This window comes from Neopelma chrysocephalum, unplaced genomic scaffold, assembly GCF_003984885.1.
Source record: "Neopelma chrysocephalum unplaced genomic scaffold, ASM398488v2 Primary Assembly neopelma1_25, whole genome shotgun sequence".
Lineage (NCBI taxonomy): Eukaryota > Metazoa > Chordata > Aves > Passeriformes > Pipridae > Neopelma > Neopelma chrysocephalum.
The window spans coordinates 10,734,758-10,750,581 of NW_020897694.1; the positions used below are offsets into that span (position 1 = coordinate 10,734,758).

Below are 15,824 nucleotides of genomic sequence, written 5' to 3' on the forward strand. Positions count from 1 at the left end.
CAGTTAATCGGGTAAGCAGAGGTCACATACCCTCCATGTGCTCACTTGGGGGTAGTGGTATGAAGTACTTGTGTGGACTGAACTTTTGCTATTGTGTAATTATCTAGGACTTAGGAGCCGGGCTCTTGGAAGCTGCTTCTATCAGCCCTGTACTTCAAGTGTGGAGGCTAAAGTCTGTCTTGAATGACCAACAGAGTCCCATCACTTGTTTGCAGTCCTAGGTGCAGGATAGAGTGAGCCTGGGTCACTTAAGTACATGTAGTCCAAGCTCCTGTGTAAAACAGGCCCAGATAGAGCTGGATCACCCAATCTAGTTCAGTTCTATGTATCTCCACAGATAGCATTTTTCACACAGTACTTAATCTTGTAACTACTGTTCCTTCCTGGTTGGAATTTCCCTGATTCCAAGTTGTACCTGTTGCATCTTGTCCTGCCCTGTAAGCCTCTGCAAAGAGCCTGGCTCTATCCCCTCCCATGAATGAGGTAACTGTAGACTCTTCAGCTTTTTATTATGGGTGAACAAACTCTGTTTTTCTCCACCATCTGTTCTCACTGCCCTCTGCTTAACTTGCTGTAGTCTGTCACAGCCTTTCTTGTACTGGAGAACAAGAAATTGTCTTGTGTCTGCTCTGACTGATGTGAGAGGTATGAGCAGAGGGTCAGAACCGCCTTACCTGCTGGCTCCAGAGCCAGCTCTAGCAGCCTAGTCTTTGCTGCAAGGGTGTGCTGGCTCATGTTCAACTTCTGCAATGCTGTTCCCCAATCTGTGGTGTTGCTTTGGAGTTAATTGCCCCTCAAGATTAAGTGGTGCTGGCAAGGTTAATACAACCCCTGTATCTCTGGCTTGAGAAAAGGAAGAAATACCCAGTTACCCAGTTGTGAGATCCCAGCTGCAGCACTAGAGGGCAACAGGGCAAGCAGGCATGTAAGGTCTCAGTGTCCCCATGAATGTGCTTGGAGCTGGAAGAGGATGCCCTTTTATTACAGCTAGAAGTTGCTGATGACCAAGTTCATTTTGGGTTAGCTCAGGCAATTGGATACCGCTGTCCTAGGATGGCCTTTCTACTAGCTGATGCCCTTTCTAGCAGTTGGCAGGGCAATTAAGGTGATGCCTCTTCCTGCTTATGGAGAAAGCCAGTTTTCTCAGGTAGCAGCAGCAAAGGCTGTAACAGTAAGTCAGATTTTTCTAGCTGAAGCACATGCAGTTAAGTAAAAACTATTGCATAAGCAGGAATGAAGAACAAAATAGCTGTTTAAGGGATATACTACATTTCTCTTGGGCCATACAAGCACCACTGCTCAGGAGATGGTAACAACAGGTCCTGCATTCCCTGTTGCACTGACCTTCACTGGTTCAGGGTAGTGGACACTCATCCCTTACATATGTGAATTTGTGACCTATGCTGACTCCTGGCATTCTTCTGAAGGAAACCTTATAGCCTATATCATGGTAATGTAGAGCTTGGAAGTTGAGGTGAACCTTTAATGCTAGAACTGTCTTTGGTACTAATGAAGCAACAGGCCAAGTGCTGAACCATAGGCTTCATTTTCCATAGTAGAAGATATAAAATTAGCAGTTGTTTCACAGCACCTTGCTCTAGCTGCCACTTTCCCTTTGGTTTTAAGGGCTTTATACATTCATTGGTTGTAAAAAGTCTTTTCCTTTAATTCTAGAGAGGTGGTGATGTTGACTCCACTCTCTCTTTGTTTCTCAGCTAGATAAGCTTATTAAATGGTGTTGTATAAACAATCATCAGGTACTCAGTAAATCAAATGAAACTTTATTCCCATGAATTCCTATACCATTATGAAGTTCTTAGCTGAACAACTGATACACGTGTACAGCTTAAGCAGCTGTGAATGGAAAAATTACTGCTTACATCAACTTCAGAAGGTAAACTCTCAAAAATGTCACCAGCTTCTTGCTGTAGGTTCAGTTTTAAATATCCTGCTTCTCTTGAAGCTTCAACTTCTGTATTAAAAACTGCAACCATGAGCTTTAAAAAATGAAAGCAAAGACAAATCTAAGAAATAGATTGAAGTATTCCACTGATGTGGAGTCAGTCCTCACCTTTTTGTAACTATTAGAAACATGTACAAATATACTATTTCTCTTAGCTAGACAACTTTGAAAAGGAGAAGTCTAACAACCCTTAAAGCCTCACCCTCCTACCTGAATTATTTAAACATTTGGTATAAATTCCTTTTAAAGTACTGGCACTCCAGAGTATTGCTGCTCCTAGTGTATTAGTCAATCAAGGTAAAGTGGTGCAATAGACACTGAAGATTCTTCAGCCATGCCCTGCTTTAACTGCCTTTTCTGATGGTATATGACTTGTTCTTTCTGCATTTGAAAGCTGGAGGAGCAAGAAGAGTTTGTGGAACTGCAGCAACCATTTTCCATCAGAGGCTGTGACAATGCAAGAAATTAGCCAGCTTAAGTGCACCCTGGCTCCACTGCAAGAGGTAGCAGGCATTGAGATGATTTCATCAATGCTTAAAGCTTCTTCCTGTTTCTGGGATCTGAAAGGGAAGCTGTAACATGCCCAATCAGGCTGTTCCAGCTCTAACAAAGGTGGTTGCTGTGAGAAGCTGCTACTCTCTGTGTAGCTGTGATGCTATCAGAGAGTCAAAGGGCTCTGTCTGTGCCCCCCCCCACCCCACCCCACCCCTGCCACTGCTGGGCTGCACTTACAGCATCGCTGTACAACTCCAGGCCCAAGCTTGTGCTGATGTGAGACCTGCTTGGACTTATTCCAGGATAAGACAGTAGCTGCTTCTTACAATGCAGAGCATGCTTGTACAAAGAATGGTCTACCTCAAGAACAAAAGTGGCATCTGGAAAAAGGTGTCACTGCATCATTTTGGGTAACACTAACTACGCATTTAATCAAGGAACATGACTAAGCAGGCATTCCCTCCAGGCCTGAAGGTGATATAAGCTATCCAGTCATATGAGCTTTTTCCACTTGGCTGAAGAGGCACAGCAAGGGGCAGGACTCAGTCCAAGTAAGAGTGTGCTACACCAGAGACCATAGTGTCAGGTGTCTTTAAGAATAGTTCTGGCTCTCTGCTCCTCTTCAGCTTCCTGTCCTTCCAGCACATGGACTCATTCATGACAAGGCAGCCCAAACAGGAGCCTGCACAACCTTACACTTCTGTGCTCAGAGCCAGCAGCTCTTTCCAGCACTGTCCCTTATGTTAAGCAGCGCTTAGCATATTCTACCACTTCTTGAAAGGATTTAGAAAACAATAAAATGCTGCATAGATTCCTTATCATTGTTACTGGGTTTCTTTTATCAAAAACGCATGCATATCATTTGTACAAGGTAGTAGAGGGTGAACACTTCCTACTTTTATAAGCCCATTCAGTAGGACAGAGTATGTAAGTCAGACACCATCTGCCAAGACCTTGGCAAGTCACAGAGCAGCTGGGAGCTGGAGAAGGACTGTGGTCTAGTTGAGGGATATGTCCAAGTCATCCATAATCAGCATGATTAGACAAGACTGATGGTATTTTGAGTCACACACCAGCAACAACTGGTAAAGGTCACTATGACAGCAGAGATGTAAAACCAGTGCTTTGCTGTAGGCAAATCATAGCCTACTGTCTCATGTTACGTTAAACCCCACAGGTTAATAAGTCTTTTTAGCACCATTACAGGTCAGGAAATACATTTATGCCATGCGATGTACCTAGTGCAGAATCTGCAAGATGGACGTAGTTCTGCTTGTGCAATTCAGGCAGTATGTACACAGCTCTATATCACCTGATTTTGAAAGATTACAAATCCTAGACTGGAGTTGAGTTCCTAAAATTAGGTCACTGATTTGGCCCTCCTCAGACCATCATGTGATCTACATATTTTTGATCATTTATTTATAATAATCTTTTGTTCTTTATCTGCTGGAAGGTATCAGTAAGAATCTATTTGTTTCATCATAAGTTTCCGGCTGTACTCATAGGCAAGGAACAGTGCCCCGTTGGCCAGGAACGCACGGATCATAGTTGGCGTTAGTCCAGAATACAAGGCAAGCACACCTGGAAATAAAATCAGAGCCAGTTAGTCATTTAATACATTGGCTGTCTGCATCAACCACCTTTGAGGGATACTGAAGCAAGCTTCTGCTTAGAGGAGCATGAACACAGACCTGAACTCAGTGGTGTAGCTGCTAGCACAGTGTTACTGGATATTGACATAGGAGTATCTAGCATTGTAACAGGAGTTTAGCCATGTAAGTGCTTATGTTAGAAGCTTATTTCAGGTATTACAAGGTCTTGGTCACCTGAGATACACTTCACAGCATATATACCACAGCTGGCAAGGAGACAAAAAACAGCAGGACTATGTTGCAGCTGTGCCCCAAGTAAAACTAAAGTTCTGAGGAGTATCTTCCCTAGCATTGGGTCCAGGATTCATATTTGCTGCCATGTACGTTCTTAGACCATCTTCCAAAATGCCTGACCCAGGCCTTTTCCAGAGATGAGATGCTGAGGTAGATGTCTCCATGCCAGGCTGGACATGGCTGTTTGATAAATCAATGATCAGCCATATATTAACTTCTAGAGGTGAAGAAAAATTCTGCATGGAACTTACCCAGTTCCTTCAATTTTCATGTAACCTGGGTTTGGTCATAGGTAATGGAGCTCATTCCTTTATCTACTTTTAATACCTCCTGAGCTTTTGTTAGCTTTAAGTGAATAGTCTCCTAAACCAAGAAGCAGGGCAGATGCAGTAGGTCTCAATTCCTAGATTCCAAGCTTTCCAGACTAGATGAAGCATTAATATTTGTGTTTGCTAGAAACAGTTATTGTCTATCTGTAACACATTGTCACTGGACTAGATTTCTTATGCAATTTCAGGTGTCGAAGAGTATAGATTTCAGTCTGTAGCCCTCTAAAATTCAGCTGTTCTGCTTGCATACTTACCTTCAGTTCTCACAACAGTTACAAATGTTCCCATAAAGCCTGCCTGTTTTCCAGCCATTGAAAGAACCTGAATTCTAGATTTGACACAGTCCACAGGATACACAGAAATCCACAGGCAGCTGCCTCCAAAACCTCCACTTAGTAGCAAAGGAATGGGACCTAAAGTTAACAAATAACCTTTTATACACACCACAATATTCACCAGCACAAATATAACATTATTTCATCTACAAAAGTCAAAGAGAACAGAGCAACCTGCTTATGACAAAAGAGCAGTTTCTTCTCCCTCCCAAGCCTTTAAGTTAATTTTAAGCCACTGGTAAATTACAAGTTTTATAACCTTTGAGTGTCTAGTTAAGAGTGCCTCTTAGATTAGTTGCCATGCTAAAAACCCATAACTCAGAATTCTGTCTTGTCTGTATTAACTAAATTTACTGCTTTAACACTTGTAACCACTTTCCAAGGCTAACTGTGAAATGGTTTAGAGTTATGTCATATAGCGTTACTAATCACCTATACAGAGATTTCTTTGGTACAGCAGAGTGAGTTATTTTGTGATCAGTCATTTTTTTATGATGCACCCTGATTTTGTATTTCAGATCAGATGTTTATAAACATTTTGTAACAAGCCAGTCCAGAATGCATGCAGCTGAAATCCTGACTCCCAGCAAGACAAAGTATTACTGTTCAGTCTTTCAACAGGACATAGGCAATCTTTATACTGGCATTGCCACATTTTTTTCACGTCTAATTTTCAATCTCAGTGTTCTCTTACTATCATTATAATTACATCTAACAGTCAGCATACATTTCAGCATACACTTGAGCATGCTGTTCAAGAGAATACAGATAAATACTTCAAAATCACTCTAAATGGCTGCTGAAATGAAATAGTTCAGAGCTGTGTTACACTGTACGGTCAGATATTTATGCAGTTTTGTACTGTTAGCTCACTGTTTTCATTTTCCATTTATAATACATCCTGCTTCATTAGAAAGCGGTCACTTCAATAATTCATTACTATATATACACAAAACGCAGACCTCCCTTTTACTATTTACTATGCCCAGTTTCCTTCATTTTACATGTACTGTACTACTGCTGTGCATCATTAGTGTATCTTCATGGAAGATAAGCCCTCCCTTATGTCCCCCATAACAACATGCTAAAATGCACCTGGAAAAAGAGTCACCATACCTAAATCATCTTTTGATCTCCCAGAGGCAAAGAATGTGCGGCTCAGTTCATACCCTCCAAAGAAGAAGAAATAGCCTGGGACTTCCCGCAGCAAAGTGCTTGACAGGCCACGGTAAAATCCAAGGGGACCATCCTTTTGAATAACACCCTTCACTACTGACCAAACTGTACTGATAGAGAGGTTGATCCAGTTAGTGATGCTTAATAGTCAGATAATGAGAGGTTACAGAACAAAGGCAACTGCAGTGACAATTACAGGCTAGACCTATTGTGTAAACACCAGAATTAAAGTAAGACTTAGAACAAGATTCCACTGGGAGCCCTTCACTGGCATCCAGCTTTACTAGTACCCAAAACGCCTGCAGGCTGTGACCCTTCCAGCCACAACTCTGCTCTGATTAGCAAGGAACTACAAATGTGACACTGAGCCAATACAGAATTTGAAGTAATAATACACATAAAATGGTTTCAGAGATACTGGGCAGGGTGTATACTTACTTGTGTCCCTGGATTATCTTTCCTGACAACTGCATTTCATACATGGCCTGTAGCCGGCACTTCACCAGCTCTGTGGGGCAGAGGACAAGGGTGGCAAAGGCAGAGGCAAAGGAGCCTGCAGCAGCATTCTGCAGATCACTGCAAGAAAGAAACTGAAGAAGGTATTTGGGCAATGACCTTTAGTGCAGTGAAGCCACCACACCGGCAATCAGCTTCCCAAACCTCTACTCTAAATATCATCAAGAAAAACTGACAATCCTGGTAGAAAGAGTCTCAAGGGAAAAGGGCAGTTACTTGAACTAGAGAGAGGAAAAAACTAGCTCATCCTATCTTCTTTGCAACACAAAGACATCCTTTTGACACCCGAGAAGATATATTGCAACCTTTCTGCTATACTTCAGTGATTGCAGCACAATAAACACCATCAAATATTGCCCTTTTTGGCTTTTATAAAGATTTCCATAGACTTGTTTTACTGGGCAACTTTTGGGTACTAGTTACTTCCTCAAAGAGGACAGGAGCAACAATCACCTTGTATAGATAGATGTCAGTGTTTTCAAATTTACCAGTATTAATACAGGATTTCAGTGAAAGATGCTAGAAAACTGAAAGCAAGGCACAATGGATCACTGTAATCTTTCTATGGATGTATTACCATGAATGCAACAATGTGAATCCAAGATAGCACAGACAAACAAACTACAACACTGAACAAGACAGCACTGTCATCTCCAATGACTCACAAGTATTCCAAAACTAGGGCTTACTTTGTGGTAATTTTACACATACCACAAATTCTAGGGTTGCTAAACTGCCAGGACTCAAAAGGCTGGTATTCGAGGGTCATACTGATTTATGATGCATTTTAAACAGGCTCCTTCAGATTCTGATGTGTTAGACAGGAGCTGTACAATAGCACAGAAGTGGAGCTTCTCTCTTCTTTCAGAACCTGGAGAGTCGGCACAGCTGACACCAACCTCATTGCAGCACAGAAATTCCTTCCATACAAGGGAGATGTTTGCCCTGTGTCCAGCAGTTTGACACATCTGTAGTATCAGAGAATAAAGCTACAATTTTTCACCTTGCAGAAGCATCACGAAACTAAAGTTGTGACATGAAGCAAAGCTCATGACATAATCAGATATAGCAGTGACAGCTGTACACTCACACTATTTGATCTTGAATCAACAAGACATTAAGCAGCCACCCTGGATCTGAAAAGTACCATTATCTGACCAAGGAAAGAAGGATCAGATGCCAAATGCACTTGCTATTGTTACATACTCAAATTACATTTCCATTCTGTATCATCTGACTCCAAAGACAGTAGTACACCAATGTATGGTTCAAAGTTTCCTGCACTACCTCCATTGCACACAGCATAAACATGCTGTCTCAGTCACATGAGATGATCCTAGGACCTCTGCATATCTGTGGTCTACCTCCCAGGATGATCATAAAAGAAGGTTAAGAAGTGAAACATGCTGGTAGGCCTACCGCCAACATTTTAGTGGATAGGAAACGGTAAGGGATCTGTAAGCTGAGCAAGCAGAAACCCTCTGATTTAAGAAAGCAATAAGGAAAGGTGAAAACAGTCCTGTCTCAGCTGAAGGGTCTTAATTGTCAGAAAACAGTGAAAAATAATGCAAGTAGAGATAATATGATTTGTTTCTTCATCACTTCATATTCCCCTCATAGAAGGCCTCAGTTTTAAGATACAGCATGTCTTAGTGTGACAGGAGAACACCTCACTTAATGTCACTTTTAGATAATTGTCTTGCACTTAGGAAGCTACCCATATCATGTCAGAGATCTCAAATGCAGAATCATGGCCTGCTAGTTCCACTGGAGACACATATGACAGAGGCAGAACAAAGCTATTAATACAAAGCTGAATGTGGTTAGCCTTGCATTGCCCTTTGAATGAATGGAGTTAGGACACTAAGAGAAGTCTTTTGCACCCTGTGGCATAGCGCAAGGATGGAGAAGGTGCAGCTAATCTTAGTGCTGCACAGAAGACATACCTTAAGAAATGCATAACAGTAAGGCACACTGAGACTGCTAGGCCACTGACAGCTCTAAAGTGATGCATCTGGAGAACAGCCATCCTAGCTAGAAGATCATAATCGTTGTGCCAGTGCATAAATCCACAACCTGTTCACATCTTGAATACTCCGCACAACTCTGGTCTCATAAGCTAAATCCCCAGACACATTAGAATTACAGGAGTTGCAGAGAAAGACAGCAATGACAGCTAAAGGAACAGCTTCAGAGTGCTCATTGATTAGGAGGGCTGCAATTCTCCCAAATAAGAAAAGATTCAGGTGGGGAAGAGGGGCATGGAGCAATGGATAGAGATCTACAAAATCCCAGTGGCTAAGGATCAAGAGTTACGGAGTTAATGACTATCGTCTGCAGTCTCCCTGCCAAAGTGTACTTCAGAGGCAAGGTAATCAGAAGAATTCAAGAGGAGACTGAATAAGTCTTCAAAAGATCCAAAGTCAGTGACTGGATCAAACCAGGATCAAGAAATCCTCTGAACTAAGAACAAAACCTGGCAGAGGACTCGGTAAGTATTAAACACTTCTTTCTTATTCTTTAGGCAATCACTTTTTGCCAGTGTAGTAGACAATACACTGTTCAAAATGAGACCTTTCATCTAACCACCATTACATTCAAGCTTTTGAAACTTAAATAAATAATTTTTAAAAACAAGGCAATATTAGAAAACTGTCCTTTCCCTTTAGTATGCCTCCCTGTAAGAAGAAACACTACCTCCCCTTCAAAATCAGAACAACCTAGACATCAAGGGAATACTAACTTTCAGGTGTTGCAATGCTCAGTTCCATTGACAAAAATGTTCCAGGTCTTGAATACTCCAGTTAAGTTGTGATTATCTAAACCAGCCAGCTATAGTGACTGGTTAGTAGGTGGCTCTATTATATTTAGACACCATATCATCACATAAAGGTCTATATTCCACTTTATACTGGCAGAAAAAGGTGTGAAACATCACTTGCACCCTGACAATACAGTATTGGCAAGTAGCAATGGCATGATTTTTTATTTATTTATTTTAAAACACAAGCCAGATTTTTATTACCAACCTGAGCTTTGTTTTCCTGTCAACTCCAACAATTCTTCTCACAATTTGTTGGCAAAATCCATAGCACATGAACAGAACAGAGTTCTCTGCGATGTTGGCTAGAAGTGCTGGTGTGGTTCCCTTGTAGAAGCCTCTAAACCCCACTTGCTTATAGGTTTTCACGAAACAGTCAACAAGTCCTTTGTACATGTTGGGGAACGTCTGCATCTTCACCTTTGCGGTGTCAAAGGGCTGGCCAGTCACCACGCATGCTGTCCCACCTAAGCAAGCAGTGGAAGTTAACAGGGTGGCTGAAGGTTATCACAACTTTAACATCTATACTCAAGCACCAGTATTAGCAAAATCACACAAAAAGCAAAGATAAATTTAATTATCTGTAGAAAAAGAAAAGTGCACTGATTTTAGCACAATAGCATCAATTGTCAGTGGTGAATTTAGTTACCCTAAGAAATAAAAATCAGGCGAAGGAGCAGTAATAGCATCATTATCATTAAACATTTCTTTACCTCGTGAAAAGCAAGCATCTAAATGAATCAGCTCATGTGTATAAACTTGTGCTGAATTAGAAGTATTGTTCTGCAATCAAGTCACTTGTGTCAATGAGTTGAGTAGCATTTTCCTTTGCTTATTAATGATGTGGTTCAGAAGCCATCTGATTTTACACTCCAATAATAAAAACCAAAAACCCCCTGAAAGATTAGTAATCAAGTTTTTCCTCCAGGGTAAAAGGAACACTGCTGAGAGTGCTAAACTGATCATATATAATAAGTTGATAACCAAAGACTCAAACCCTTTACTTCAAAACTCCAGATGGCTCTTAAGTACATTTATTTCCACATACTGGAAGAAAGTGTTGAGTATAAGCTGAAAAAGGACAAAAGGGCAAAGTTTCTCAACATGATATCTTTTCCAAACTGAACTGCAAGGTCAATACCCTGAAAACTTGTGAGATATTTCCATTAACGTCATCAGTAACCATTTCGCTCACAGTGCAGTGTCCCTCCACAAGATCTAACTCAATTCTGTAGCCTGCAGAATGAGCTAATGTTACACTTTTTCAGTAAGAAACAGTGTACAGTGATAGCAATCTATTAGAAGCAGACACCTGCCAGGAAGCACATGATACGTGTGCCTTATATAGGCTTTATGGTTTTGCTTTTTTTAGAAAGAGAGAACCGTCCTAAAACAGAAGTTCATCTTTAACCAAAGCACGGTTGACATGCATATACCTTAAATTATCTGTAAATGGAGATAACAAAGTAATTGAAATGGAAACAAATGTGTGAATCCAATTAAGATTAGTTCTGTGTCTTTTATGTGGGGAGAAGAGTAAGCAAGTGTTTGTTTAAGTAATGTTATTTACAATCCATTTTACTCTTTGCAAACACATTTGTGTTACATTCTTGCTCCTCTGCAAAGAGGTACATCAGGCTTTTTGGAGAAATTCAAGTCTAGCTCCATAAAACCTCATTCTCAACCAGATGGTTAAAAGCTTCAGAGCAAATCATGCACGGAAGCATGAAGAGTTTCCTGTTCTGGAAGGATAACCAAGGAGAAAAGTAGCTGGTTCAGACCAGTAACATCCATGTAAGCTTCAAATGAAAAGCAGAGCTGGAAAGGCTCAGCCAATGGTATTGTAGGGAAGGTAGATATTAATCTACAGGACAAATGCTAGGTTTCTGTAATAAAATAATGGCTGCTACCCAGGAAAACCAGGAATGGTCTTGGAAATGTAAAGCTGAAAAATTGGGAGTTGACAGAGAATGGTTGTTCCAAAAAGACTGTCATCGGAGGTGGTTACAAAAAGCCTAGTAAACTACAGCAAAAAACTTTGTAAGCCTCAAGATGAAGACCAAAGGTCCTAGTTATTATCTAAAATACTAAAGAAAAAAAAATTCTTCCAGCCAGCAGTAAAGAGTCATAAAAAACCCAACTACAAAACAAAAACAAACAAGAAAACAAAAAAAGCCAAATCTGTTTGAACATTTAACAAGTGTGGTTCTATAACAACATGGCAATAATGGGAAAAGTGTCCTACTGAATCAAAGAAGTAATCAGAGGTTGCTTAGATCCTAGGCAAAGGACTATGACCCACAGACAGCTAAATGACTTATTTTTTCTTGTTCAGAATTTACTTGCCCCAGTGTGTCGTTACTTAACAGGTAGTCAAGACTAGTATCTGGAGAGGAAGGTAAAACCAGGTCATGAATTTGCTGGAGGAACGAGCTGTTTGCTTACTTAGATACATTTTCTAAAGGGTGCAGAGACTGCCACACTGGACTTGTGCTATCTGTCACCTCTGTCTTTCTCATTGCACTGTTAACCTTCACTCTGACAAATGACCCCAAACAACTACCAGTGAACACACTTAACACTATTAATACTGACATTTTCACAGCATTAACACAGTCATAAAAGGACTGACTGTAATAGTCATTGTATGGGAAAGAAAAAAATCCATAAAATTGTCCAACTTCTTACAACAGCAAATTAGACAAATCTTCCACCTTTTCTGTATAAACACTGTTGGCTAAGAAATGTCAAAAAAGACCCCTTTTCCCTGGCAGAATTAAAAGCCACATCCCTCAGACACAGACATTACCAAGATGGCAATATCAGCGAGACAATACAACCATTTCCACATAACTGGTCAAGTAAAACTTTATGGCACAGATTAGACTGAAGGGGAAGTCAGTTAAGTGAATTCATCATCAGTTCTACTACTGAGCTCCACAGCATTTACAGAATCACGTCAGGATGTTGTCTGAGCCAGTTACCCTTCAAATACCTTCTTGTCCCTTTCAGTTAGAGAGGGTTCCTGTGACAAAAGCAGCACCTCAATCACTCATGCACTGACTTCATTCCAAAACTCTGCTTGTGACTGATTCTTGAACTTATGTAAACAGGAGAATTTAAACCTCCTCACAAAAGATGATTAGCCTGAAATAGGGGTTATGCCTTCACTGCGTGGCAGGGGTTTCACTGGGGAAGAGCAATAGTAATACAGTTACAACACTGGCTAAGGTCACTGCTTCACCTCTGTATCCCTCAAGTGCAGAAGGTGAGGCTTTTTATAGCAAAAGGACACTGCTTTTACATTTGTTAAAGGCATTAAAACTGTCTCTCAGAAGTTTTGTGCAATTAAGCTCTCTCCAGCATTACCTGCAGCTCCTGCTGTGAGGTCAATAGCAGCCTGAATAGCAGAGTTAATCCTCATGCTTCACACTTGTTTACCGGCTACTTCAGAGCAAAGTCTCCCGTTTCCTGGTAAGTGTGGAGATAGTTGTCTCCTGAGGGAAGAGATAGATACACAATTTACAATAACTTGACAGGCAAAAGCATCACAGGAATGCTTTCACATCCACTCTTCCATTTAGAGACAAAAAATGCATGTGCCCAGGAGTGAGACTTAGCATATTTGTATTTTGACCAATTTCGCTGCATTAAGCATGTCTCCTGGAGTATTACACCTAGCTTCATCTTTCTTGGGCTTTCCAGCTTCTAATTTCCCTGGATATCTCAAATGAAAGCAAAGAGTACATCCAGGGAACAGTGCTGAGCATTACCTTTATATTGATTATAGAAGCATAGTCTCACATCAGGTGTCTAAGGCTAGCTGGTAGGATTATTTCACCCCGTCCTCACCTATAAAACAAAACAGAGAATCTCCTCTCCTCATGGTGAAGAGCAGGTAAGAAAACTATCCATGATGATACAAGTACATTAAGTGGTTCTCAAAATATGAGTAGAATGGAAATGAACATGAACATCTTGAATTGTGTCTGGCTGTCATGTTCCCACTGCAAGTTCCACACACTAGCATATTATAAATAAGAATTGCAACTCATCTCTCAGTAAGGCAGCTGGAAAGCAGAAATACAAAGGTGACACTTTGAAATAAAGCATTCAAAATTATTCAGTTTACAAATTTGCAGCAAGGTACACTGGGCAAGCAGTTAAAACAAGCTTATATATCTGGGACAAAAGAGCTCCAACTGTTTCAGAACCATGCTGCTGAGTGAGACACTTGGCTGGTAGTGCTGTCAAAAAGCTGCAGGAGTCTTAAAATTTACCACACATCAGCACCTCATTGACTTTCAGACCTGGCTTCAAGCACAGTATATCAGTAAACAGAACAATTTTCACTCTTTTACCTACCGTAGTACTTCTTTTGAAGCCTGTTACCTCTCAAAATATATTTTGGGGTAATACGAATGGGAAACAATTTCCAGTAGGCTACATTGAAAGCATAATAAAAAAATCATACTGTATAAGACACATCCTTTGTACAAGAAGCACAGATACTTGAATACAAGCAAGGCTTTAAGAGAACCTGTCTCTAAACAGATTTATTATTCCTGAACCTTAAAAAATACTCCAGTAGGCCAAATACTGTCACTCAGTGACTTCATCTATCCAATCTGTTTCAGATGTGCTGCATAAATCTAAACATAATGGATTTAAAACAAAATAAATAATTACTCTTTTAATAAATGGCACTAACACATTCAGTTTCCAAATTGTGGCTTCAGACTTGAACTGTTTTGCTACTGACAGCATAGCATGCTAGGTGTTATTTCACAATGTAGACTCCAAGGCCAAATTGCACTTTGTTATCCTATATACCTCATTAGTGTTCACACAGCACTCCACAGTTTTGCACCTAATTTAGAGGAAAAGAACAACAGATCAGTGAGACAGACTTTGAATGAAAGGAATTACTAGAGAGCAACAACTGCTTGTGTTCAGTAAAATATACACTGCTTTCATCGTGCTGAGTGCTTATCGACTTGTGCCAGTCCCCAAAGGGAGCACATGCCAAATCACCCACAGAAAACTTGGTAGGAGAAGGAAAAAAAAATATACCTATATAAACATGGACTTTAAGAGCCAAGGAAGTCTAGTTGCCTGATCCATATCATCACAGTGTCACTTTCAGAAAATTTAAGTCTTAGTCAAAACTAAACCAGTATTATATATGTACATACCTATTTTTTCTTATTTGTAATAACACTAATAGATTAAAAGCTGCTTGTAGATAAAGCAAGGCAACAACTGCTCTGTTATTTCCAAATCGAACCCAAGCCTCAAACCTGAAAACAGAAGCATTAGTTAGTGTAACAGGTCCTGCTGGGTCCTCCGCCCGCAGCCCTAGATGTTTCTCTCTGCTGATGCCTTCTCCAAACACTGAGTAGCTAAACCCAGAAGGCAGTCCTGCTTCTTGCCATAGCCCGCACGGGCAGGCCGTGACTCCGCTCCTCAAGGTCTCACAGGCCGGCACCCCGGCGCAGCAGCAGCGGGCGATACCGGGGCTCACCGCGCCGGGCTGTCACACGTGCTCGCGGCCGCTGCGGGCGGGCCGGGCAGGGGCCACACCGCAGCTCAGGCTCCTTCGGGGAGGAAGACTCAGGATTCCCGTTCCGCCAGCGCCCGCCCATTTGGAGCAGGACGCCCTGGCCTGCGTTCGGCGGAGGCCCGCGGGAGCAGAGCCCGCCCGACCCCGGCCCGGCGCCTCTCCTGGGCGGCCGCGCGCGCCGCCGCTTCCCGAGGGGCCCCACCCCCCCGCCCGCCGCGCATCCCGGGCCTGCCCTCCCGGCTCCCGAGCCGGGGGGACCCCCAGCCCGGCCGACCCGCTGCCCCCGCCCGGCACCGCCACTCACCAGAGCCGCCGTCCACCCACTGGAGCGGTCCCGCCGCCGCTGCCCCCCTATATATATATATATGGAGGCGGCGATGGAGGCGGCGCGGCCCCGCCGCGGCCCGGGAAAGGCGCGGGCCGGGGTGGTGGCGGGGGGGGGGGGGCGGCGGGGCTGGGCGGTGTTTAAGCTCACTGAGCAGGATGCAACCGAATTTATGAATTACAACCATAGTATTTTTTCTTTTTTTTTGGTTGGGTGGTTAGGGTTTTTTTTAAATTTTGTTATAAAGAAGGATTTATTTAGGAATTGCATACTCTGGTATAACAGCAGTTTGTGTTATGACTCCCGAGACGCTCTCCTAAGCTGTCACTTTCATGATCCTGTCGCATATATAGTGGCCTAAACCACTGTGGTGAGTGCTAATATCACTTTCCTCAGATGAAACTACGGAGCA

At 42.0% G+C, this 15,824-nt stretch overlaps 1 protein-coding gene across 5 annotated transcripts; it reads right to left on the reverse strand.

Annotated features, from left to right (window-relative positions):
- Positions 1 to 1,764: 1,764 nt before the first annotated feature.
- SLC25A15 (solute carrier family 25 member 15) lies at positions 1,765 to 15,503 on the reverse strand. 5 transcript variants are annotated; one of them, XM_027674459.1, is made up of 8 exons: positions 15,392 to 15,503; positions 14,720 to 14,824; positions 12,894 to 13,021; positions 9,733 to 9,991; positions 6,626 to 6,763; positions 6,128 to 6,297; positions 4,931 to 5,089; positions 1,765 to 4,042 (listed from the first exon to the last, which is right to left on the reverse strand). In XM_027674459.1, exons 3-8 carry the CDS (start codon positions 12,946 to 12,948, stop codon positions 3,918 to 3,920), a joined length of 906 nt encoding a protein of 301 aa, XP_027530260.1. In that variant the 5' UTR covers positions 12,949 to 13,021; positions 14,720 to 14,824; positions 15,392 to 15,503; the 3' UTR covers positions 1,765 to 3,917. The 5 variants fall into 5 exon arrangements, with proteins under 5 accessions (XP_027530260.1, XP_027530256.1, XP_027530259.1 ...); XM_027674455.1 differs by having other exon boundaries at positions 6,107 to 6,297; XM_027674458.1 differs by lacking the exon at positions 14,720 to 14,824 and having other exon boundaries at positions 6,107 to 6,297; positions 15,392 to 15,410.
- Between the last annotated feature and the right edge of the window lie 321 nt (positions 15,504 to 15,824).